The sequence below is a fragment of the Mesoplodon densirostris genome, chromosome 14 (genome assembly GCF_025265405.1).
Source record: "Mesoplodon densirostris isolate mMesDen1 chromosome 14, mMesDen1 primary haplotype, whole genome shotgun sequence".
Taxonomy (NCBI): domain Eukaryota; kingdom Metazoa; phylum Chordata; class Mammalia; order Artiodactyla; family Ziphiidae; genus Mesoplodon; species Mesoplodon densirostris.
In genome coordinates, this window is record NC_082674.1 from 60,404,383 (window position 1) to 60,431,543 (window position 27,161).

The window sequence follows — 27,161 nt, forward strand, 5'->3', positions numbered from 1 at the left end:
CTTTCCATTCCAGCCTGTGAACCTGCTCCTGTTTGTTTCTGCAAGCCCTCCCCATCCCAACCCATCTAAATTGACCTTCCTCCACGGAGCTGTTTGCAAATCCACCTGGCCTTTCCCTTCTCAGAGGACTGTAGCATTTTATTACCTCCCTCCCCAGTCAGAACTCAATGATTCATATGTCCAGGTTTCCATGCGTGAAGTTCCCAGGATAAAAGTTTCCATACATGGAGCCCCTCTCTGGCTTCTGCTCCCCAGGGAGCTGGAAGAACTGGGTGGCCGACAGAGATGGGTCACACACCGGGAAGCCAAGCACAGTAGATTTACTAGGGAAATATCTGCGGGTGAGAAGACAGTACGTACATACAGAAATCCACGGCCAGAGATACCGCCCGGCACCACAAACACCAAAGCAGCGGGGGGCTCAGGAAGTGGCTTTGGAAAGTTCTCTTGACAATCTGAGGGCAGCTTTGGTGCTCAGAGATTCAAACAGAAAACCGTACAAAACCAACCCATAAATATATATATATATTATATATATAATGTGTGTATATATATATAAAATTGCAAAATAAAAGCCCAAGAAACGAATCAATCTGCACATCAGTGGCTCAAAAAGTGTTAGCGTAAAGGCAAAACCACTTGTGGGAAAGATGCACAATCCGGGGGGCTGGCATTTCAGTAGCAGAAAGAGTATTTGCATGGAACCCCTATTTGAAACTTCACAATACTAGGAAAAGCTAAACACAGACCATGTATGTACAAGGGAAGACGATTGTCAGACACAGACATTTCACCGAAACCATCCACAGCTCTAGAGAACACAGCACTCTACCTAGACCCCCGTGTACTCCACCACCAGGTGAGCCGGGCTCAGGACCATTTCTGCTCCCCACCCCGCCTCTCCCTGAGAAAGGGCGTGGGACTCAGCGGTGTAGGGTGTATCATAGATTACAGGAATTTAAAGGTGGAGCAACCGGTGGAGATCAAACAATCACCCACAAAGCAGGACCGATAGGCATGTGGTGCAGTTGAAAGGTGGGGGTGAGGTCCTCAAAATATATTCCCATTTTAGGAGGCCTTTGATGTATTTAAATGTAGCCCCTCTGTCCTTGGTCCAACTGTCTTCCTTCTTCTGGTTCACTTTAACAGACAAGATCTGGCCTTTGCGCTTCTCAAAATTATGCAAGATAATTTGTTGGAGGGGAGAAGAGTTTAGGGTTTTTCTTGCTAGTCTCCTCTCAACCCCCTAAGCCCTCAAAACATTTTCTTTCACTAAAGATAGGGGTTTGCCACGTCACAGCGGGCCTCACCCTGCTGCTTGGAAAGGGCCGACTACACAGGGAAAGCTACTGGCTGGTACCTCCCCACAGGGAAACTCTGCTTCCAGCTCCACCTGAGTCCCACCCTGTGCCGGTAACGGTGACCACTTCTCCTCCATCTTCAGGCCCCAATGTCTCATAGTGACAGCCCAACTCTGGGGGCAAGCTTGAAGGCAAAGGGCACCAAACATCAATTTGGCAAACCTTCATACCACATAAGTACAAACCAATGCAAACCATAGCTTCTGTATTTTTAAGAAAACCCCCAACCAGAGATTCTTCCTAATCCTTCCTAAAAAGAGAAGCCTCTCTACATAAAAATGACGAAAGGCGCTTTCTCCACTCAAGAGAGACACCCCGCCTGAAACCCCACCCTGAGGCCTGGGTGAGAGGTGGCTTCTCACCATGGGAGGCTAACAGGTTTGGGTGTGCATTGGCCCCAGAGCTCTACACGTGCACTCTTAGTTCTGGCAAAAAAGAATCCACGTCCAAGTGGACAGGTTGCTTAGATGGGGCGTCTGGAACTCAACACTCTACTGCGTACTGTGCATGCTATTTCATATTGTGGTACCAGTGGAACTGCCCACAGATAAACATCCAATGAGCATATTTCATTAGTCATTTCAGGTCTCTGGCTTTTTAAAGTATCCCTCTCAGAATAGATGTGGAAAAGTGAGGATATAATGCCCCACCACGTCTTGAATTGTGGGGAGCCCTGTCCTTCCTGCGGGGGTGGAGAGCACACATTTGTCCCCTCCTTCATTTCTTCTCAGACTCTTTGAATGTTATTGTCTTAGAGACTTTGCTTGGGCTCATATGGTAGAGAAGGTTTTAACAGACCCTCTCCCTCTGTGATCGGAGAGGCAAATGCAATGTGGCAGCCACCTCGAGTACTGCTGCCGACCTGCACCAGTACCCAGGGGAAGGGCTGTAGTTTTTCTCATTTGTTCAACAGTCAAAAACTGAGTATTCCTGCCTGGAGCTAGAGCATAAAATTCACACCGGTACAAAGATGGCACAGAGACTGAGGGTAGGCTGTGTGTCTATCTGCCCCTCTGACTACCTCCATGGAGAAATCCACACTTCCTTTTCATTTTTTAGGTTTTCAGAAGTGAATCGTGATGTTGGGTGAAGGGTTCTTTCAAATCCACGGCAACCAGAGAAGTGACCAGATAGCACTTCTTCCCGTGTTGACAAGGGTCGTAGCCCTCTGTGATGCCAAATGACATCTGCATGGCTGTCTTGCCACATTCAGGAGTCAATGACGCCACTGGACGGGGAGCAGGATGCAAGGCTCAGAGTACACAGTCAGTGGTATAAGGGTGATGCTTTCCAGTGGGGTTCTTACTGGACCAGACTTCTCATCCAAATCCACTCAAGTTCTTTAGAAAGAATTTATCTGTCTGCAGAGGAAGAGCCCCGTTTTCCTTACAGGAGGGTTGAGGGAGGTTATTTTTATCTGTATAACCTGGCTGAAGTCGGACAGTGACTTGGGTCACCCGCAGGCCAGGAGGCTCTTGTGGAGCCCAGATCTGGGCTGGTCTCTTGGCAGTGCTTTTTGCAAAGTCTGAGGAAAGGTCACGTGGTGTGGATGGTCCTCACACATGACTGCTGGGCACCGGCCAGCAGTGCAGGGGGAGTCACTGGCGCCAAGCTTGCATCTCTGTAACACCTCTGCCTCCTTACTCCCACCCCTGCCCATCTTCCCAAGGAGACAGGCTCAGAAACCTCTCCACTCCCCAGCTCAGCATCTATAACATAGCATGTTTGTCCACACTTTCTCATCCTTTTCCACAGCATATCCAAGCTTTACTAGAAACCATCCTATCACCTAACACTGCTGAGCTCCTCACATGTACATTTTTCTCCAGACAGATACTGGCCAAAGTATCCAGCCAATTTTTATTCAGAGCCAAAGAATAAGTCCCTTCCTCTCACCCTAAGAGCCTGTGGTCTTGTTTGAATGGCACATCTGCTTCAGCAGCACTCAGCGCCTGGCCTCGAGCCTGGAGCCATGCCAGCTGCATCCTATACGTTCAAGAGGAGGAGAAATGGGCAGGGTGACTCGACAGCTCTCCCAGCAACTCTACACCAAGACAAAACAGAACTGGAAGCTGCGCTGAGCATGAGCTCTCTGAATAGTTCCCTCTCCTTGCTGAAAAGCTCTCTTAAGATGCCTTATCCAAAGAATGTCATGGGAATGAATTCTGTGCTCCCAGCTCACTATTTGCTATAAGGGAGAAGGCAGTGTAAGGCAGGCCACCACGTCCGTTCCAGTTTCCGAAAGGCCTCCTTGTGGAGACCTCCCATGCCTCCAGCGCTGCCCCCTCCAGTCAGTCCTCCACTCAGTCACCAAAGGAATTTTTCTAAGATGCAACCTGCTCACGATCTACCCTGACCACAAGCCCTCAGCGGCTCCAAACCCCATTCATGATAAAGTCCCACTCCCCCACACCTTCTATGAGTTTCTTTATGACCCACCCCTGCCCACCTGTGAAGTGAACCCCATCGCCTGACTCACACTTTCTGTCCCGGCCTCACTGAATTACTCCACGGACGCGTCATGGCGTTTCATGCTCCCGTGCCTTTGCACGTGCTCTTCCCTCATCACCAGTGTCCTACTAATCCTCTTGTCCTCCTGGAAAATTCCTCTTTGCTTTGAAAACCGAACTCAACCCTCACTCCTTTCAGGAAGGTTTCTCTGGCCTGGAAGATAGCCAATCAACACTTCCTTACACCTCGTCTGCACCCTTGCCCGTTCTATAACTTGCTTACATGCCTACTAGACTTAGGAACCTCCTTGAGGCGGGGACCATGTCCTGCCCTCAAGCTTGGTCCATGACCTAAGCTCATGCGTGGGTTTTGAATGCATAGGGAAAAAACGGATGGATATGAGGTTGCCCCATGGCATAAACTCCTGCAAGGCCCTGGCATGTTCACCTAAATGAGGCCTCCCTGTTTTAAAGGAAATAAAGAGAATGTGTTGAAAGCAAAGAGTCTGTTGACATCATCTCTGAGTGACAACCACTCAAACATAAAAAGCTGCATCAGTGGTTGGGTCCCCTCTACCTTTCTCTTAACACTGCCTGTCACTGATTATTCTAGTCATAACGATTGTTTTCTTTTAATGTCAGCATAATGCCTGCTGCTTAGTGGATGCTTAGCAAATACTGGGATGAATGAATGAATGTGAAATCTTCTTTTTTAAAAAAGAAGGCATCAAAGGAGTGGCTTTGAAAGGCGTTTGCCATATCACAGACTTTTCTGCTTTGGGTTGTCCATCACAAGACTTCACTCAATCAGAAGCAGAACAGAGAGGTGGGTCTGGGTAGCAGTTAGGAATCTGCTCTAGGGACACACAGTATTTGTGTTTTCCTTAGTCATGTGTCAGTTTCCTTCCTTCTCAAGAAATAGCCCAACGATGATGGTGTTTCCTGCCCCAACCAGAAGGCTCTGGCCTCGCCTTTGTCAGAGGTCCACACTGGCCCTGTCACAGCCCACATTCACCAGGAACTTACTGTGCACTGATCGGGGAGAACACAGGTGGTTTCCTACCTTCACTTCAAGTGCTAACGTTATGCAGTGGAGACCAGTCACAGAAACAAAACAGTCCAGGACTAAAACAACCACCCTCAGAGATTAAAGTTTTCTGATCATCATAGCTGTTAAGTGCAAAGGTTCTGGACTCAGACAGACCTGGGTTCAAATCCAGGCTCTGAATCTTTCTAGCCAAGTCACTGGAACAAGTCAATTATCCTTTGCGGGGCTCAGTTCTCTTACCCATAAAATGGGAATAATCTGACTCACATCACAGGATTATCATGAGAGTTAAAGGATATAGTGTATGTGAAGCCTGCACAGTGTGTGTGTGTGTGTGTGTGTGTGTGTGTGTGTGTGTGTAGTAAGTGCTCAAAAATGGAAAACTATGATTAAGAACTTTCAAAAATACTTCGACAATATTCAGGACAGAAAGGGAAAATATTCTTTGAAGACACTGTGCTTTAAAGAGAATTGGATTGTCTATTTTTTAAGAGTCAGTGATGCTCATAAATCAAAGCCCCAGGGAAGAGTATGAAAAGATAGTGATGGCATCTAAAAAAATAGCTGTGGCTCTTACAGGCCCCAGGATTGATGGGCAGACAGTGACAGGGCCAGGGACACCCAAGCCTTTCTCTGAGAGCTGGTCCGAGAGGATTAATCCTGAAGGGCTCACCTCATTCTCCTCTGCTGGACCTAGAGTGACTGAGTCAGAACCCAGAGGAGCTACGGTCAAGGGGCCAAGGTCAAGGGGCCAAGGATGCCAGTTCCAGGCTGTGAGCCAGGGCTTCTAGGTTTAAGGGAAGGTCAGGGGATCCCAGATGCCAGACCGGAGGGGGACAGGGTGAGCCGCGCTGCCCTGAGAGTCAGGCAATGCTTGAAAGGCATCGCATATCCGTGCTGTCCTGATCCTCCTTGTACAGCCCAAAGCCAACAGAGGATCAAAATTTCCCCAAATTTCAGCCCTGCTTATGTCAGAAGTTTTTCCTAAGCTAAATTTGGTTTTAGTTTTGAAGTGCCTGAGATGCACTGTTCAAATGGGTCAAGTTCCTGGCTTCTTATATCGATCGAACCATCCTCCACGCTGTGGCTGATCTGGCTGCCCTCACGTCTGCCCACTCTTACAACAATTCCGGCCGTCATTCCAGAGGTTCCATGAAGAAAGCTCGGGGTTAGTGGTTGGGGGAGCACAAGCTAAGCTATCAGCCCTTGGGAACAAGGATTAACTTCTGGTGGAGGGGACGGGTCCATTTGTGTGGTTCCTGTGAGCAGCAGGGCAGTCACCCTACGGGAAAGAGAAGAGAGATTTCTAAACATAGTGACAGCTCCATCAGCAGGAGGTTAGGTTCACGCAAGGACAGGGACCTTGCTCAGGGAAGCCTCGACCTGTCTGATTTGGGTCTGATTTGTGAGAGCTTGTGGCTGACTTTGGCCCCTTGCCCTGGGCTCAGATCAGGGGCAGCCTCCTCACAAGGGCAGCCCACAGCTAGGCAGTGTCATGTAGTGGAAAGAGCACTGGACTGGGAGCCAGAAGACCTGACTTCCAGTGCAGGCTCCGCCACGAACCAGCTGTATGACCTTGGGAAAGTCACCTGATTTCTGTGGGGCAACTGTAAAAGGAGGGGTTGGTGGGGTAATCTCTAAGTTTCCCATCAGAGTGTGATCCAGGGCCTATTCGACCCCTCCTTGGCCCTGTGCTTCCAGGGACAGAGATGGGAGACGGCGAGGGAGGGGAGGGAGGTCGCAGGTGGGAGCCCCAGGGGGCTGCGAATCAGGACTCCACTTTCTCCTTCTTTTTGCTCTTCTTCAGGAAGGACGGGGTGCGGAATTTCTTCTTCTTCTTTGAGGGAGACTTGGAAGGTGAGCCCTCTGGGGACAGGGGACCGCTGGTGACTGACTCTGTTTTGTCCTTCGAGGTATCGACATCCGTGTCGGCGCTGGTGGTCATCTGGCTGAGGCCTTTGCTGAGGATGTCCTCTGCCGTCTGCTCGTCCTCCCTGCCGTTGACCACCACTCCTTCTGGCTGCGTCGTTTCCGGCTCTGTGGTGGCTTTGCTTGTTTCCGTCTTCTTAGCATCTTCTAGAAAAAGATCCAAAGACGTGACCCATAAGATTTCATTCAGGCGAGAGCTTCAACCTGGGGCTAACAGAACCATTTCTAGGCAATTATATAAAGGAAGTCTAGAGCAAAGAGAGGGGCGGGCTGACACGGTAAGGGGAAAGGGGTAGACAGGGTTCTCTCCCAAACAGGAGAGAACAGGCCCTTGGCAGGCCAGGGACTCTGGGCTCTTGTCTACAAATGTAAACAGGTAATGATCTCCAGACACGGCAGCAGCCCAGCAGGGGCCCGGTTGGGAGCTTTCCTAGGAACAGCCAGAACAAGGGAACAGATGCAGACTACAGAGAGGCTGTAGGAAGGGGAGGGCAGTGCCATGGACAGCTCAGGGGATGCAGCTAAGAATTGTGGTAACTGGTTCAGTTTCACTAGTAAAAATATGGAAATGACATGTTTTCCTACCCATTTCATTTCCTACACCACTGAGGAACTTTTCAAAAATGGAGAGTATCTTCCCAGTAGGCAGAGAGGGGCAGGCAGAGGGAGGGTGGAATTCCCTGAGTGGCATGGACCCTACAGACTGCCACCCTGTTCAAGGCCAGGAGTGAAACCCTCCTGCCACCTTTTCTCCTCCTTCCCACTCTCTTCCCACCCTGCTTCCACTCAAGCTTTGAAATGCCTGTACGGGGAAGGAGGAGGGAAAATTCTAAAACCGTAGACTCTGAAAAGTAGAAAGGAAGGTAAAGATCATCTAGCTCCTCCCCATTTTACAGATAGGAAAACTGAGTAAAGCAGTAAAAGCGGGCAGACCTCAGTTTCCTGCCATCCCAGCTTAGTGTTGTTTTCACTACGTGAAACTGAGAGGGGTGTGTGTGAGTGTGCATGTGTGTGAGTGCGCATGTGTGTGAGTGTGAGGGATATCACACCACAAGAAAGTAGGAGTGTGGGAGCTGGGGAAGGTGGGAGACTGGTGTCCCTTACAGACAGAGTGGGGCAAGATAGATGTCCTGGGAAAAGGCTAGGGTTCTTGATGGGGTAAAGACTGGAGAAATGTCTGGTTACATGGAAGATGGGACGGGGGGGTAAATTTGGGGACAGTTAACATGGGCTAGTTTAACTATGTGGGTAAGCAAACGTCTTCTCCAATAACTCCTGAGGACTGTCCCCTCTTAGTAATGAAGACCTTGGCCCTGGCTCCCATTCTTCCTACTGTCTGGCCCGCATCCTGCCATCATCCAGCTACCAAGTATTCTAATGCGCTTGATTCCTATGGCCCTTACTGCCCTCCCGCCCACCATGAATTCCCATGGTCATCACTGGCCATTCTCTTGAACGCAGAAAAGCTGTCCAGACACAGCTTTCCCCCTGACCACTCCCCTCTCCTCTCTTCACCTGCTTTTGGCCTCATCAACCCTCTGGTCCCTGGACCCCTCCCTGCCATTGCAGTCTGTTTCCCTCTGTCTGGACCACCCTTCTCTGTGTCCCCAACCTTCACCCACACAATCAATCAGCTTGAATGTTACCCTCCCCTTAAAGTCTTTCCTGGTCCCATCCCTGCTTCCAGGTAGAATTTGTCACTCCTTCCTTTCAGCCCCTACTAGATAAATTTCCATCACAGTGACTGTAAAACAATCACTTCTTTTTTATGCCTATCTCTCTCCTCAAAACTGAAATAAATCAGACAAGACTGTGTTTAATTATCTACGTGACTAGCTTATAGGAGGTACTCAAAAAATGGCTGTGGAATCCATGAATGGTTGAATGCATAAGCAAACAAATGAACGTGTGAATGGTTTTATTCTAACCAAGCCAACACCATACCTCATCTTCTTTCTTGTCTGTCCCAGTCTGAGCCTTCTACGCTGAACTGGACCCAACCTTGTAAACAAACAGCAACCCTGAATGCTGGCCTTTGTCTCCTGTACCTATTCCCCTGTTCCCACTCTTGGCCTCCTGGGCTCTTGTACCTCCAATGGCCCCTCACTTGGATGACCCGTGAGGACGTGTTTCTCAAGTCACACCCTCTCAGATGATTTTGTCACCTGCCTTCTAGCTCCACGAACACAACTATGGATCAGAGGACCCCACATTCTGTCCAGGTGCCATTTCCTGCCCTGTGGTGATAAGCATCCTCGCCCCAGCAGTGGCCTTCACCCACACCCACCCGTTCAGCTGCATCTGCAACAGCAACCCCTGCTGGCTTGCTCTAGGAGAGCACACTAGGATTCTTCTCCCCAGCCAGAAAACAAGTCCACACCGGGCATGCCACCAGCATCTCACAGAGCCCCCACACCATGAATCGTCTGGGGAGTACCAGCAAACAGAATGTGGGGCTGGGAGGTACCATGGGCCTTGGAGGAGTCGGGTTCCAGATCGAGGTCACCACTCCCTCAGGTGGTGGGGACAGAGACCCCTGGAGGGTGCAGTTGGCCAAGAGAAGGGGCAGCAGTCAAGGCTCTAGAAATAAATACTTATTGGGCCCCAGTAAGGAAAGTATCAAGGACCAGCTCTGAGAGCCCAGATCTCTCCTTTGTTAACAGCCCACGACAGTTAAGGTCAGAACTACCTGGGTCTTCAGCTATTTGAAGGGCTCCAGGAGCTGCGGCAGATGGGAACTCACCTTCTAGCATCTCCTAAGACGAACCACTGGCTTTCTCTCCTAGATGGGGCACTTCAAGCTCTGGGAGTAGGAGACAGGTGTAGGGTGGGTGGAATGGGGTAGAGGCTGGGAAATCGGGGGATCTATCCAAGGGTGGTGGCCAGGAAGCAGAGGGGAATAGGGAGAGTGGATTTGGAACAAGACTGGACTTGGCAGCCTGGGTCCATAGCCACACCCTTGTGTCTTGGGAAGAGCTGAAAGGCTTGAAGAGGCTGGAGGAGGAAGGGAGGTGCTTTGGTAGGGAGATGCCGAGCTTGTTTGGGTACCTACCGCTCAGGCTGGATTTCTCACTATCCCTCAGCATCCAAACACTTGTCTCTCAGTCCTCCGATGTCCCCTTCCAGAAATGCCCACTCCCTGGACAGCCCACTCTACTCTTATCTGCCAGTCCAAGCATATATCTCCCCAACGTCTGGTTCCAGCCTCCCTTGACATTTGACAATGATTTTGCCCTTCTCTAAACCTACCACCAACATATGAATTTTACACTTGAGTGTGGTCCCCTCCCACACTGAATCTGGGCTGGCCCTGTGGCTTGGAGAAACCAGCAGAATGCAGAGGAAGTGCCACTGAGCCAGCCTCAGGCCGAAGAATTAAGAAGGCCCGGCAGCTTCTGCTTCTATAGTTTGGGGAGCCTTGAGGCACCATGTGTAAAGTCCAACTACCTTGATGGAAACACAGATGGAGAGCCCACATGGAGAGGACCTACAGTTATATGGAGAGACGGACAGACAGAGAGACAGAGAAAGAGGCCCAGCCATTCCACTGTCCCAGCTGAGCCCAGCCTTCCAGCTGCCCCTGACAAGGCACCTGACATGTGAGTGCCCCATGTTGGAAGTTCTAGCTTAGTCAGGCAACCAGATGACTGCAGCCCCAGCTGACATCCGTGCAGCAGAAGAACCACCCGCTGAGCCTAGTCAATCCACAGAAGAACTAATTTCCATAAACCAGTTCTCATTAGGCACTATGATTTAATAGTTATCTACTGCTGCGTAACAAACCACACCAGAACTTAGTGGCTTAAAACAGCAAGCAGCGTAGTCTCTCTCACAATCCTGAGAACACAGTACATAATGAGAACTCATTTATGAAAGCACATTACAAGGTCCTTTTATATTTATGAGCTCATTTTATCCTGATAACAATGCTGTAAGTTAAGAAAGGCAAGGATTCATGTTAGTCCCCCATCCTGCAGTGTTTTTATGCAACGTATTTGAGATGGCTAAATTAGTAAGTGACAGAGCTGACCTTCTGAGGCTGAATGCAGGGCTATTTCTTTGCAGGCATAGCCAGTGCTCCTGAGGGGCCCCTGGGGGGATTGAGTCAGCAGGGGCAGGGACAGTCAGGAGCCAGTCAACAGAGAAGGTGATGACAGAGGTGGCCAGATGTGAGGGAAGAGGACTGGAAGGACTCCTTCAGAGAGGCTGAGGGGGTAGGAGTCAGGGAGACAGATGAGGAGTAACATTGAGGTGAATTAGCACAAGAGGATTTGAGAGCATGGGGACAAATGGTGAAAAAGTCATTCCTGATCCGATGGGTGAGCTACATGTGAAAGTGCAGATGCTACTCGGGGGGTCAGCCCTGTTGTCCTGAGGAGCTGGGTAAGCCAATGGGCAGCCTGGCCAAGGCAACCCAGCCCCACTTCACACCGGTCACCCCAGACAGCTCCAACTGGTGCCTCTTCACGCGGGGAAGGCACCAAGGAGGTCCACGCTCCCCAGCTCTGCCTGTGTTACAGGAAGACTCTTTTCTAACAACTCAACTAGAGTGTGCCTCTCCATGGAGCATAGATTTGGGCCAGAGAGGAGCAGGAATCCTGCTGCAGTGGGAACAACATCAGGCAGTGGGAAAGCAGTGATCCCACCCCTCACACCCGTCTCCTCCCCACTTCTGTCCCACCGAGTAGCAGAGGTCACTCCAAGGGGCTCCCAAGAGCCAAAATGGAATTGCCACCCCTTGTCCCACTCCTGCCACCAGCCTCCTCTCCAGTGGGCTCGCCTTCCTGCAGTTGGTGCAGGGATGCTGCAGACGGCAGTCAGGCCGGGTGCTCTCTGCATCCAGATAAGGCAGTTGGTCCCCAAGGTCATTCAGGCTCTGGCCCCCAGCCCTAGAAGAGGTCATGGGCTCCTTAGAGGGGCCCATGCACTAGGAAGGGGGGGTGCAGATGTGCACCCGAGGGCCACAAGCCCTCCGCCAAAGGGGGCATCCAGCAGCTGGCCCAAGGTCCATTCACTGTGGGTGGCATGTGCCATGCAAGTACGGGAGTGTGTTAGTGCACGGCTATGACCTATGTGTGTCTATCCTAGAGGGATGCCTAAACCACGCACAGCACATGTGGAATTGGTCATGACGTTTATGGTCAGGAAACCTCGCGAAGGCAGGGTTGTGAGCAGCAAAAGAAAAAACTGAGGAGCAACATATTACCTTTGTAAACGTCCTCCCTCCCCCATTGCACGTATTGGAGTGAGTTAGTAAACAGCCTCTCTATACTTATTACAGAGACAAGTATTCAGAATCGGAGGAAACTCCTTTGATGAAGGCACCAACGGGAAGAGAAAGGAAGATGTTGTGGAGGCAGGTTGACAACACCACGGTGAGACACAATGAACACAGGCATGGGACATCCACTTGGGGCTCTGGCCTCAAGCAGATGGGCTTCCTCTGCCAACGCTGGGCCTGTGCTCAAGGCAGCAGTTCACTTATGGAGGGAGCTCAGAGTTGGGGGGTCGAGCTGCATCCACACGTGTGGCCATTCTACCCAGGAGGGGGAAGGTTCTATCAGGACACCCAGCTGCTACTGTCTGCCTGGGGTTCAGCCCTCCCTGGTGAGGGCTCACAGTTGGGGTGGCGTGCCCCAGGGGAGGAGCGTTCATGCCCCGGAGCGACTCCAGGAGCTCATTAAAGACACTTGCATGATCTAGGAGGTTTGGACTATCATATTATTCTCCATCATATGTATATTATTAATCATAACCATAATTAGATCTTATATTTACATCAGGCTTTTACTCTTTCCAAGCATGTCCTCACCTACACCTTCCCTTATATATATTAGAACCTTAAAAGGGGAAAATATTAGTAGCCCCATCTGACAGACAAGGAAACTGAGGCACGGAGATTATCTGATTTTCTAAAATTAACAGTTGAGTTGGGCCTAGAACTCAGTTCTCTAAACTAGTATCTAATAAAGTGGTTTTCAACCTGGGCTACACATTAGATTCACCTGGAGAGATCTTACCACTCCAGGCTGCCCTCCCCCATGCCCACTCCTAGACCACTGAACTCAGAAACTGCTGGGGTGGGACCCCGGCAGGCGTCAGGGATTGTAAAACTCCCCAGGTGATCTCGATATGCAGCCAAGGTTGAGAATGACACCATCAGCCTCACCAGGGGGCTTGCCAGAAATGCAGGGTCTCAGGTCCCACCCCAGACCTACTGTGTCTTCATTTTAACATTTTAATCTTCATTTTAACCAGATCCCTAGGTGATCCCTGTGCACATTAAAGTCTGAGCACTGGGCTGGTGCATCTAGAAAGGTCCATCAGCCAACCTGGCCTGAGTGAGAGATGAGAAGGCTGTGGGTCAATCATTAACTTACTCAGCATTGCTTAGACTCGGCTTAACCCGTAAGGTGTATTGTCACACCTTGTGAACGGAACAAGCTTAAAGTTGGTAACCCCTGTTTCAGGTTCCCTAGAAACAGCAGAGGGGAGAGTCTCCCGTATGAGGGCAGCACCTGTTGAAAGGCAGGTGCCCTGCAGTGCATACCTGCCCACCCTCTCTGCAGACCCCCTTCTCGGCCTGTGGAGGCGCCTCCTCCCTCCCAGATGCTCAGCTCGACTCACCGTCCACAGACTTGGAGGGAGAGCCCACGGGGCTCTTCGTCTCTGACTTGGCTGGGCTCTGAGCTGGAGAAGCAGGTGCAGACTTTACAGGTGAGCCAGGCTCCTCAGAGGCGGGTTCTTTCTCTCCTGAAAATACAGAAAGCCAGCTCAGGATAGAGGTCAAGGAGAGGAGAGGTGGGCAGCCCGAGAGTGCTTTCAAACAACTGCTTTCTTCGGCTTGGTCCTCATTTCTCCTGGCTGGAGTTAGCTGCTTCCTCTAACTTTTAAAAAAAATTTCTTCTACATCCTAGGGGAGGTAAATGGGAGGAGTCGGGAGGAGTCGGAGTCCTGTTCCGTTTCCTCCATCACAGGACATCTTTGGATGGACTATGTTACCCCTGATGTGGACGGCAAGACTGCAGGGGAACTCCCGCCCACGATTTGTTTGCATGTAGCTTATTGATTATTTACCTAATTTACATGTCCGGTCCAAACAATCTCTAGAGACAAAGAGCACCATATTTTTCTATCTACTTTTTCGATTGGCACCGAGAACTCCAAGCAAGCTGACTCCAAGGAAGCCAGCGAGGATTCTTCTAGTGCCTTTGCTCCTAGGAAGATGGCTGACTCTGGGTGGGGATGGGGGCTGTGGAAGAGGGCCCTGCCCTGAGGGAATGAAAGCCTTGCCTGGTGGACAAAACCAAGAGCTGAATTCTGTCTCAGAGCCCAAGTGCGCTTGAAGCAAAGAGAAGGGACAGCTCCATGTGGGGGACAGAGAGGGCTTCCTGGCTGGAGGGGGTTTGCCACAGAGGCCGAAGTGTAGATAATACTGAATCAGGCTAGCCAAGAGGAGAAACTCTGTCGGGAAGGGACAAAGGCATGAGCAAGCTATCAAGAGTATGACCACTTAGGAGTCGGCGTGGAGAGATGGGCTTGACTGAGATTCTGACATAAAGGACTCAGTTCTGATTGCCAGGCTATGCGGTTCATACCACATCTGATAGATCATCAGTAATTACGATCACTATTATAATGAACATATTATTACAGCTAACATTTGTCGGGTGTCTACTGACCTAGGCCACATTCATAGGCACTGTCCTAAGCCCTCCTCACGGATTAACTCCTTATTCCCAGGTGAGAGGGTCAGTGGGGTCATGGCTGCAGCACTGTGTAACTGTCAGGCACGAGCCACGAGGGGCATTGTTGTGATGAACAAACTCCTGCTGATAAGAATATTATTTCTTGGGCTTCCCTGGTGGCGCAGTGGTTGAGAGTCCGCCTGCCGATGCAGGGGACACGGGTTCATGCCCCGGTCCGGGAAGATCCCACATGCCGCGGAGCGGCTAGGCCCGTGAGCCATGGCCGCTGAGCCTGCGCGTCCGGAGCCTGTGCTCCGCAACGGGAGAGGCCACAACAGTGAGAGGCCCGCGTACCGCAAAAAAAAAAAAAAAAAAAAAAAAAGAATATTACTTGCTGATGGAGCAGGAAGGTCAAAGTGAGGACATGACAGAGAAGAGACAGAGAGAAGCAAATGAAGATTGAAAAGGAAAGCGAGACAAGGCTGGATTGAGCCCTGGGGGCCCTGGCAGGCAGCAAGGACGGGGGTCCAGGGCTGCTGGCGGGAGTGAGGGCCGTGGTTTGCTCTGCTGCCTCTCGGGGTGCCCCGAGCTCTCCCCTCCGCCTGGGAGGTCCTGAAGCACCGGCATCCCGGGGTTATTTACCATCGAGTTCTAGCTTCTTCCTCTCCACCTCTTTCTTGTACTCTTCCAGCTCCTGATCCGTGAGTTGGCTAAAGGGGTTGGGCGCTATCTCCTCGGCCTCGTCTTTGGTATCCTCCTGGCCCCGGGACATCAGCTGGCTCTCTGTGGACTGAAAGTTAACCACAGAGCGTGTCGCTCTCTGAACGCCGCAGTCGGGGCCCAGGCCCGAGCTTCCTTTCACACTCATGGGGCTGCCAGTGGTCTTGCTAGCGACAGCGTGGCATGCAGCTCCATGGCAACAGCTCGGGGCCTCGGGGTAGGGGTTGTTCACTCCGTCCCACAGCTACACCTCACCCCCAGACCTGGCTTCTTTGTAACTGCCTGGATGAACGCAGGGGGTCCTCCCTCTGCCCCAGAAATAAAATCAAAGAATGCTCCCAAGCAGAAGGAAGACACACCTTTATTGCGATCTCTCCTGTGCACGCTTGCAAGCCGTCACTGTGCAAATACAGCTGGCGGCCCATAGTCAGTCAGCCAAAACCCAGCATGCAAAGCGTTGGCTCAACCAGTGTTATGCCAGCCGCTCCCCACCATGCACCCCACCATCCCGCATCAGCAGCACAAGCCACAGCACCCAGCAGTAAGTCATATGCAAAACACACAGTGGCTTTGGCGTTCTCAGTCCAAACTGTTAGTCCTGTTTTGCACACAGTCATAAATAACAAGGGGGCCAAGGTCCTGAACCCTGGATCTTCAACCCGCCTGTACTGCAGGTCCCTGAAGGGACATTGGCAAAATCACTGTGTTTCACCCCCTCTGGGGAGCCCCTGGCTCTGGGGAGCTCACCAGCTGGGCCTTGTGTAAGCTTCGGGAATCCTTTGATCCCTTTAGCTCGGGTCAGCTCAGACTCCATAGCCCTTTATCCTAACTCAGCATCCTCATCTCAGCCTTTGGGAATTCAGTGCTCTGGAGCCAAGAAGCCAAAGAAAGTGAGGGGTGGGGGGACGTAAGCCTGGGCGGCTGGCCCACACCACACACTCCAGGCCATCTGTCTCTGGCTCATCAAGTCTTCTGATGATGGGCCCATGGGCTCCTTCCAAAAGAAGGCAGCCCTGGGCCTATCTTAAGGAATCATGGGGTTCAAAAGAGTCCAAGACCAGGATCCCAAGAAAAGGGACTCCAAGGAGAACACTCGGTATAAATGGCAGAGTTTTAAACAATTCTGATCATAGTATTGAACTCCCACCTCCCCCCATTATCGTGGGGGTATTTCTATCCTTGACCCTGTAGCACAATTGATGTTCCTTGTCTTGGCTCAGCTGAGGTGGGGTGGAGGTGATGACATAACCTTCACACTTCCTCTGCCCAGGGGCACCCACCTGGTGGGTTACAACCTGATCTGCAATCATGACATCACCTCAGTTTGCTCTGCAGAGAGGAACGGTCCCTGTATCCCCTGCCCCTGCCCTTACTGCTAAGGAAGATGCCATTGCTACTTTGCAATGAGCAGCAATGATTTCCAACACAAGCGAGAAGTCTGACGTTCACCCCTTTTGCTAAGCACTAAACAAAAACTGTTCTATCTCAAGCAGGGGAACAACTTTATATTTTCTAACTCTACATGTGTTTGTGTGGGCAACTCACTGCCCCTTCCCATCCTGTAGGAGTACCAGTCCTTATATATATGTCTGCCGTCTGAGAGCCTGTGAGCATCTTCCCAGAGCTACGGCCTGATGGTGCTGTTTCCACGCACAGAGGCCAGAGCCGCTCAGGGCAGGCAGGCCTGGAGCCGCTGGGAGAGGCCAGCCGCGCTCCTGAGAGGTCACTCTGCGGGGCACTGACAGAGGGCAGAGGGGAGTTCCATGGGGGAGGCATAGAAGCCGCATCACTCCCGTGGGCAGGCTGGGCTGCTCCTCCCCTGCCTGGCGCCCATGGGGGGGGGCGACGAGACACTGTCCCCAGTCCTCACAGCATCCACTTTGCAGCGAGAGCACCAGTGCCCAAGATCACAGGGGAAGGTGGGCATATAAGGACTCAGGGGTCCTGCTGCCCAGCCCCAGGCACTGCAGACCCAGAAGGCAAACACGTTTCCCCTCCAGACAAGGGCAGCGTCTGCTGTACCGGGCTTCGGCTCTTCTCAGCGATGACACTCGCCAGCAGCTGGGACTGAGGACCCGCCGACTTCACATCCTGTCGGTTTTGTTCTCGAATCTGTGTGGAAAGGGATGGGGAGAGTGAGCTAGCTGTCCAGCATCAGGGTGTGGAGTTGGGAGGGAGCATCCCCAGGGCACACTAGAAAGGCCACCCAGGGGCGCAGATGTAACGCATCACGTCCGCTCTGAGACAGTCTGTCTCCACGTCTGCTCCAGAGTGAATGAGAAGTTTATGTAGAACACCAGATTCTCATGAACCATGAGCAGGACATTGAGATGAAGAGCGAAATGAGGCATAGTAGATCCTTGAGGGAAATTCTCAATTTTTAATATTCCTATGAAGTCCCTGAGGAATTGGTTTAAACTACAGATTCCTGGGGGGGGGCCACCCCGTGCATATTGAATCTCAGTCCCATGGGAGGAGGGGTGGGAGTGACCCAGGAATCTGCCCTTCAGAGGACCACACACTGAAACACTATTCAGGGAGCATACCCGACCTATTGAAGGTGGTCTGTTACAAGTTAAGTTTTTAAAGTAACATTAGAAATATAAGTGAGTGACCTGTAAAGCAAAGGTAGAGAAATAAACACAAAGGATTTTGCAATCTTGAAAATGAGCCAAAGGGAAATAGCATAAAATTTGTAAAAATGCAATTTGCGGGCTGGTCTCTTAGACACATCTAATGTCTAAAGCTAGTACCTCTCTATTTGAGGGTTACACAGGATTACAAAAGCACAGCGCTTAGCACTGTGCCTGGAATATGGCCAATAAATGGTAGTTTCTTTTCCATAAGAGGCATCTGGGATGTCGGTAAGTCAGGTGCATCCTGGGGACCCTCCCTACGCCCTTGAGGGAGAAAAGATGGGAGGTAATTAGCTATCACCTTACCTTGTTGCGCATGTCCAGCACTTCTTGGGGGTCAGTATACAGAGGCACAAATTGGTTTGGGTTTTCGATCCGTATGGGCATGCCACTGCTGGATTTCTCCACCTCGTCGGCCTTCATCCACTGAACACACACAAGGCCCAGTGGGTAAGGCAAAGGCATATAGCTCACCGTCCACCCTAGTGGTCCACCCCATGGGATCTGGGCCGACCAGCCTACATGCAAGTCAGCAAGCCTAGACAAACACGTTCCCTCCTCTTGGGCCTCTTTGATGTCTCCCAGAGCAGAGATGGGCAGCAAATGACCCAGCAACCAAAGAAAGGCCCCAGATCAATGGCCATAAAGAACACTCAAGAGGAGGGACAGAGCCCTGGTGCCAGCTTTGACAGACAGGCAGCCACTGGTGTTGTAGTATTAGATGACGCATGGATGTTAATTTGCAGGGCATTTTTTTTTTAAACAAAGAGCTATTCTATTTGGCTGCCAGCTACTTTGTTAGTGAAAATCAGATTAAGAGCCAGTGTGTGTGATGAGGGAGAGAGAGGAAAAGAGCACACAATTTGTAAAAACTCAATCTGTGGGCAGGCCTCACACATCTAATGTCTAAAGCAAGCACCTCTCTACAGAAGAGGGTTATAAAGGGAGTGGACAACATAATAGAAGCAAGTACCCCATGCACCTTCTGGTTTTGCATCAGATGGTCAGTTCAAATGTTGGGTACCCCTCCCTTGAATTTCCCAGAAGCCCCTTCCAGATATGGGAGCAAAAAGCTTTCATGCTGCTGGGAGTGACCTGGTCCAGCCACCCTCTGGACCAAAAACTCAGCATAGGGTGCAAGAAACAGGTGATCTGCTCTGTAGGCATGAAAAGCTGCTCCCAGATGCCCAATAGGAAGCCTTAAGGGGAGACAGGACTAGTGCAGGCCCAGGGGAGGTTTCCCTTTGAAAGCGGCTTAGCCCACACAGGTAGGTGGACACTCTCCTTCCACCCCAACCTCCCCAGCGGAGCCCCGTCTGCCCTCCTTACCGTGGTCTTTGGCCGGGGGCTGCCCATGCTCCTCTGGACCTCGTCGGCCACGTTGACCCGCAGGTAGGTGTTGGGCGTGTTAAGCCAGCGGGTCTTCTCCTTCTGCTGCTTCTGGGCGTGTTGCCTCAGGGCGGGCACCGGGGTGCCGTCCTCCTCAAACACGAAGGCTGTGACCGTGGCTGGAATCTCCACCTCACTTTTGTGTTTGGTTTTCTCTTGAACAAAGGGGTAGCGGTAGGTGTAGCCTGTTCTGTAACCCTAAAAAGGACAAAAATAGAAGCACATGTGGTGGGGAAAATGGTCAGTTACATGCCTGCTCACCCGCTCACACGTTTTACCCCCTTCCATCTAAAGGACTCAGTTTAACCCAAAGTCTCTGTAATACAACCCAGGCCTTGCCACACCTCTGGTGTATTTCAGAATTGTTCCCTGTCTTGGTCCCCCAACCCCTCCCCTCCTCCACCCCAACAAGCCCTCTGATCAGGGATGAGAAAGTCCCCAGAATCTTGTGGACCAGACAGAGCTCCAGCTTTTGGTCTGGTCCAGTAGTTTTCAACACAACAGAATCATGCGGGAGCTTTAAAAATGTAGATGCCTGGGCTCACCTCAGAGTTTCCCATTTCACTGGACAGTGGTGGTGCAATCTGGGCTACAGGATTTTAAAAAGTTTCCCAGCTGATTCTAACAGTAGCCCTCCCTTCCTAGACTCTGAGGCTTCTTGACTATTTTTCTCTTGGGAGTACTAACTGTGACTCAAGAACATCCCTGTCTCCTAAGCAAGACCATGTCCCCCAAAGGTGGACTGTTACTCAAAATGAACACTCGGGAATCTTAAGAGCTGCTGGAGCAATTCTCGGCTCTGTCTGTCATCTTTTTTAAAATTAAAGTGGCATTAAAAAGAAAGTGGATTGGGGCTTCCCTGGTGGCGCAGTGATTGAGAGTCCGCCTGCCGATGCAGGGGACACGGGTTCGTGCCCCGGTCCGGGAAGATCCCACGTGCAGCGGAGCGGCTTGGCCCGTGAGCCATGGCCGCTGAGCCTGCACGTCCAGAGCCTGTGCTCCTCAACGGGAGAGGCCACAGCAATGAGAGGCCCGCGTACCGCAAAATAAATAAGAAAAAAAAAAAAAAAGAAAAGAAAGTGGATTACAAAAAAAGTACAGAGCCATGTAGAAAAATTAAGCAATATAAAAAACATAAGGAAAAAGTGGGTTTTATGCAAAATCTCATCCCCAGAGACAACCACTAAAAATCTTTTCAGTCATTTCTCTAAGCACACATATACAAATGCACGTATGTAAATATACAGACTATATAATTAATGCATCATATAATATATATATAAAACAGTATATAAATGGACTGTACAACATAAGCAGCTTTTTAAAAAATTGAGATATAATTGACGTGTAACTTTACATTAGTTTCAGGTGTACAACATAGTGATTCAATATCTGTATGTACTATATGTGTAACTGAACCACTTTGCTGTACACCTGAAATTAACACATTGTAAATCAACTATACCTCAATTTAAAAAAAATTGTATGGGGCTTCCCTGGTGGCCCAGTGGTTGAGAGTCTGCCTGCTGATGCAGGGGACATGGGTTCGTGCCCCGGTCTGGGAAGATCTCACATGCCGCAGAGCGGCTGGGCCCGTGAGCCATGGCCGCTGAGACTGCACGTCCGGAGCCTGTGCTCCTCAACGGGAGAGGCCACAGCAGTGAGAGGCCCGCGTACCGCAAAATAAATAAGAAAAAAAAAAAAAAGAAAAGAAAGTGGATTACAAAAAAAGTACAGAGCCATGTAGAAAAATTAAGCAATATAAAAAACATAAGGAAAAAGTGGGTTTTATGCAAAATCTCATCCCCAGAGACAACCACTAAAAATCTTTTCAGTCATTTCTCTAAGCACACATATACAAATGCACGTATGTAAATATACAGACTATATAATTAATGCATCATATAATATATATATAAAACAGTATATAAATGGACTGTACAACATAAGCAGCTTTTTAAAAAATTGAGATATAATTGACGTGTAACTTTACATTAGTTTCAGGTGTACAACATAGTGATTCAATATCTGTATGTACTATATGTGTAACTGAACCACTTTGCTGTACACCTGAAATTAACACATTGTAAATCAACTATACCTCAATTTAAAAAAAATTGTATGGGGCTTCCCTGGTGGCCCAGTGGTTGAGAGTCTGCCTGCTGATGCAGGGGACATGGGTTCGTGCCCCGGTCTGGGAAGATCTCACATGCCGCAGAGCGGCTGGGCCCGTGAGCCATGGCCGCTGAGACTGCACGTCCGGAGCCTGTGCTCCACAACGGGAGAGGCCACAACAGTGAGAGGCCCGCGTACCGCAAAAAAAAAAAAAAAAAAAAATTTGTACGTATTGCGAAATGATTACCACGAGTCTAATTAACATCCAGCACCTTTGGGGGACATGGTCTTGCTTAGGAGACAGGGATGTTCTTGAGTCAGATTTAGTGCTCCCAAGAGAAAAATAGTCAAGAAGCCTTTTCTTGTGATGAGAACTTTTAAGATCTACTCTTTTAGCAACTTTCAAATATATAATACAGTATTAATAATTATTGTCACCATGCTGTACATTACATCCCCAGGATTACTTATTTTATATATGGAAGTTTGCACCTTTTGACCCCGGTACCCATTTCTCTCTGCCTCCCACCTGGCAGCTACCAATCTGTTCTCTGTATCTATGAGTATGAATTTTTTGATTTCTGGTTTTTGAGGGTTTTTTTCAATTCCACATATAAATGAGATCATACAGTATTTGTCTTTCTCCGTCTGACTTATTTCACTTAGCATAATCCCCTCAAGGTCCAACCATATTGTTGCAAATGGTAAGACTTCCATCTTTTTTATGGCTGAATAATATCCGATCATATATAAGTACCACATTTTCTTTATCCATTCTTCCATCAGTGGACACTTAGGTTGCTTCCATACGTTGGCTATTGTAAATAATAACACTGCATAATCAGCTTTATAAGCTGCTTTTAGCTCAACAATGTGTCTTGGAGTTTTTTTCATGTTATTGAACCTATAAATACACAGCAACCTTTAAACAACTACATAATATGCCAGTGAATGGACATATCATAATTTATCTAACCAATACCAGTGGACACTGTTATTTTCAAAATATTATAAATAACCCTGAAATGAGTATCTTTACACATTTTTCTTTAGGCAATTAACATAAGTGCCTAGTAATGAAAATGACTGAGTCAAAGGGAGCACAGTATAAGTTTTTATATATTTATCATGTCTGTCTTCCCAAAACACTGAGCCACTGAGCCACACTTCTGCCAATTGTGCTGGAGTTCCCAGTTCTTGTCTCCTTTCCCCACACTGAATATTGCTGAGGTTTAAAAAAAATCCTTGACAATCAGATGGGTTAAAAGTAATATCCTCTACTTTTATTTTGTTCTTTTTTGGATTACTAGTAAGACTGGATATTTTTAATTACACTTAATGGCCTCTTGAATATCTTCCTTTGTAAACTGGGTTCTCAGTTCATTTTTCTATTGTGATGGTCATCTCTTTCATATTGATTTGTAATACCTCCTTTTACAGTAAATATATGAATCTTTTGACTGTCAGAGATGTTGCAAATATTTTCCCCATACTTTGTCTTTTAGCTTTGTTTATATGGTGGGTGGGGTGGTTTATAAAAATACAAATTTTGAATTTTAATGTAATCATATCTGTCAATATTTGGCATCACGATTTCAGACTTTCCTGCCATGCTTGACAAGGTCTTTCCCAACACAAGAGCATTAAAACTATTAATCTATGTTTTTAAATACCTATATCAATTTCCTTTCCATGTTTAAGTTTTTGACAAATCAGGGATTTATCTTGTTGAAAGGACAAGGTAGTAATCCACCTTAGTTTTATTTCCCAGATGGCTAACAGTCTATCTTTTCCCCACAGATTTATAAGATGGCTGTTTATCCTGTGTTAAATTTTCATGCATTTGGGATCTATTTCTGGATTCTCTAAGCTGTAGCATTGATTGGCCTGTCCATTCTGGACTAGTGCTCCACCCTTTAGTGACTCAAGCCTTATCACACTTTACCATGTGGTGGTAATCACTCTTCTTTTTATAGGATTTTCCGAGCCATTCTGAATTTCACCTGAAAGAACATTTTGCTAAGTCCTTATACCTTCCCTCACTTTTGAGGAAGTTACATTGAGTTTATCAATTAATTTGGAAAAGTTACCCTACTGAAGTTTTTAACCAAGAATAAATTATAGCTCTTCACTGATTTCAGGTTTTCTCTGATGTCTATTGGTAACATTTTACAGTTGTCTTTAAAGGGGTTCTGCTTAAAGTTTGATTTTGCTGCATTTGCAAATAGGATTATTTTCTCATTATATTTTCATTGTTTTGTTTCAAAATTTAATGGAAATTCTTCTAGTGTTTCACCATGATACTGGTGCATGTTTTGAGAAAAAAATCATTTTCATCATGTTAAATAAATGGCTTCCTATCCTACTTAACAGCTATTATTTTTATAAATCAATATTAAATTTTTATCAAATAACTTCTGATCTCAAAGTGATCAGAAGGTTTATATTTTTGACTCACTGATATCATGAAATATATTTAAAAGATTTATAATATTAAACTATCCTTCAATACTAGGAATGAGCCCTCACTTGGCTATTGTGTATTATTTTTCTAATGTTATGCTGGATAGTATTTGCTAGTTTTCATGCAGCATTTTTCATCAACTCAAAGTGAGATTTGTCTGAATGTGTTATAATTATTATGTTTCCTTCTTGGTGTTTGGTTTCCTTCTTTCACTCTTATCTGCAACAGTTTAAATAGCATAAGAATAGTCTGTCTCTTCAATGTCTGAAAGAATTTCTGCATGAAACCACTTGGTCCTGGTGCTTTATTTAGGCATAGTTACTCACACAAATGCTAACAGGAGTTGTATTTTCATTGTGGAGTGTACCTTTCACCATTATAAAGTGACCCTCATGCTCAGCCTGGTAATAAAGTGGAAGTGATTTGGAGGAACTGGGGGCAGAAGAAAAGGACTGATTATTGCAATGACCCAGACACAACAAAGAGAGGGTCCAAAGTAGTAGCGGTGACGGGGAGGGGTGGTCAATGATACAGAAATGTCACAGAGGTAGGTTTCATCTTCGCTTTTTTGAGCAATCTAAGAAGTCAGAGTCTCTTCCTGCAATTAGCTCCTCACTGTATATGCTTTCTTCTTATTCTTGAATTGTCTCATATTTATGTCATATATCATCAATTAAATTGTTAGCTCCAGAAGGAATGATGTCTTATAATTCTTTGGATCCTTTAAAGCCCACTCCTGGACATATACCAGTTAACGCCCTACCTGATTGATTGATTCATTCATTACAATAGGATATTGTTATAATGCTGCTCACCAGGAACAGGGAAATTAATGGCATTATGCGTTTTCCGCGTTTAGTTCATGAGATTAGAAAGAAAGGCAGAACTAACTGCAAAAGAGGAGTGAACAAAGCTACAATATGAGAGAGGCTCTGTGGTCCTGATTTTTGCTGGATTACCACCTCTCATACCAACCAAGGGCTTCCTACCTCTTCTCTAAAGAGCACTCTGCAGGTATGATAACATCCACAGCCCTCGGAAAAGGGGTGGCAAAGGCCATCACTTGAGAAAACTCAACTACTATTAGAATGACCACAAATTCTAAGTCAAGTGGCCGATCAAGGGGCTTCAACAAATTAACTGTGATGCTGGCAGTTCTCACGCCCACCGAATGCTTCATACTGACTGGTTTTGGGGGAGCTAAGCCACAAAGGACTGGCCTGGAAGGACAACGGCAGGAGACTCACCAGATTGTCCAGCATCCTCATGAGGGCCTCGAACTCGTGCTCCCCCAGCCGGCTCTTCTGCATGGGCCCGAAGGTGCTCCCCGCCCACTGCACGGAGCCCAACTCGTGAGGCCGGTGTTTCTCCTGCTCCAGGAGGATGAGGTTCTCCACGCCCCCCGCGCTGGACAGAGCAGACACCTGCGCAAAGGGCAGAGAACGCTCAGCTCACACACACGTGTGTGCGCGTGTACACACACATCCCTGCACGTGTACCTGTGCTCCTCTGTGTAACAGAGAATGGAGATCGGGGAATATTAGAAACAGAAATGTCTGGAAAACTGAGCTGTAGTTGGTTTTTTCCTCCCAGAGGAAAGCCCCTCCAAACTTGTAGGGCATGTGCCCATTTCCAGGGAAAGAGGTATTAGTATTTCTTTCCTAATGTCAGTTCTTAGGGGGACATAGCAAGTGTTAAACCTTAAGAATAAAACAATGCAGAGTACTGAAAAATTACCTGGGACACAGACCAACCTCAAATTGTGATTATTTCTGGGGAAGGAGGGAAGATGAGAAAAGGGGACTTCAATTCTTGTCTGTAATATTTTACTTCTTCCAGGGGAAAATGTCGTTGATATTTGTTAAATCTGGTTGGTAGCAGGTGTCTATTATATGACTCTGCACTTTTCTGTATGTCTGAAATATTTCCCCTTAAAAAAAACAAAGTCACTTGAAAGAAATAAGCTGCCTACTAGGTCAGCGAAATATGAGTGTAGCTGTATGTTGGGCTGAATTAACAGGTCTAAAGGCAGAAGACCCTCCATGATGGCGTTAGCCAGTCAAGGAAGCCCAGAAAGAGGAGACACGTGAAATGCTGACAGTCACAGCCAGGCACTGTGTAGGCCTTAGGAAGCTTTTACCAGAAGACTTAGAGCGTTTGTCCCACTGTCAAGGCTCCACGGGGAGGGGACAATCCAGGTGGCTACAGGCAATGGACTCTGACTTTTAGGGCAAGTGGTGTGTGTATAAAGCAGGCAATTTTAGAAAGATCCTAAAAACATTCATGAATCCAACTAATTTTATTTTCTAATTCCATGCTCATCTAAAAGCACATTCTATTTGCTCCCTGTACCTGCCACTCAGATATAATTGGTCATGGTTTGGCTTCCTGGGTAAGTCCAGAGAGAGATGGTGGTTTCCAAGTATTGTAGGTAGTGAAGCTGGAGTTTTACACTGCACATCAAGACCCCAGCATTCTGATTAATATTTGATATCCCATGTAAACCTGCTTGTTACGGGGGAAAGGCTCTGATTATATAAACTTTCAGTGTTCCAGTTTTTGTGCCAGTTATCATTTTACTGAAAATGTAAAGAATCCAATGTAGCTTGCTGACCAACACAGGTCTATGAACACATGAGGATCCTGGACACACTCCAGAGTGTGTTAAATTGACCAGTGTAACACATGGCCCCTGTGAGACTTCCTAGAGGTCAGCCAGGCAGCCTTTCCAAGGTGACCCCGTCACTCTGTGAAGAGGAAGAACAAGCATTTCCATGCCCTCCTCATCCAAGGCATGTGTCCTATGGAAGCCTCCATTTTTATCCTAAAAAGATGACTCCACACCCTACAAATATGGAGACTTCGAGGTCTTTTATTCCATTCTTTCACCAAAAATGAGTCCTTGTCTAGTATCCCTAGAAGCGGTCAGCTCCGTGCCTGGGAAGGCAGCCTATTATACTGTTGTCCAAATGTTAGAAGGGTTACAGTGAGTTGATATAGATTACCCTGAGTTGAAATCTACCTTTTTGTTATGTTCATTCACTGGTCCCAGTGCTGCCCTCTGCTGACCGTGTTTTCTAATTCTGACGTCCCTCACACCTGGCACTGAGGCTGAGCACCTGGAAACGCACTCTCAAAGGTAGTGAATCCCAGCTGTTGATCAATTACCAAGTTCATCCTGGACTCCTACCTGGCCAAGGCAGGGCTCCAGCTCTGGGACCCTGAAACCCTGACTTGAAGTGCCAGCTCCCTGAAGAGAGGTCCCAACCTGACAGCTGACCTTTCCCGCCGACGCTTGCTTTCCTGAGAGGCGTGCAATGTAGTGTTTAGGACATAGGACCTGGGTACCAGGCTGTCTGGG

The 27,161-nt window shown here is 48.3% G+C and overlaps 1 protein-coding gene across 3 annotated transcripts in view; it reads right to left on the minus strand.

Moving 5' to 3' along the window:
• Nucleotides 1-304: 304 nt before the first annotated feature.
• Nucleotides 305-27,161, minus strand: part of ADD2 (adducin 2) — a 115,012-nt gene continuing 88,155 nt past the window's right edge. For all 3 annotated transcript variants that reach the window (XM_060118021.1, XM_060118022.1, XM_060118023.1), the window contains exons 10-16: nt 25,048-25,224; nt 19,162-19,419; nt 18,139-18,258; nt 17,219-17,308; nt 15,119-15,266; nt 13,416-13,541; nt 305-6,935 (exon numbers count right to left, since the gene is read on the minus strand). In XM_060118021.1, coding sequence (XP_059974004.1) covers nt 6,628-6,935; nt 13,416-13,541; nt 15,119-15,266; nt 17,219-17,308; nt 18,139-18,258; nt 19,162-19,419; nt 25,048-25,224 — 1,227 coding nt within the window. In that variant the 3' untranslated portion in view covers nt 305-6,627. The remainder of the gene's footprint in view (nt 6,936-13,415; nt 13,542-15,118; nt 15,267-17,218; nt 17,309-18,138; nt 18,259-19,161; nt 19,420-25,047; nt 25,225-27,161) is intronic.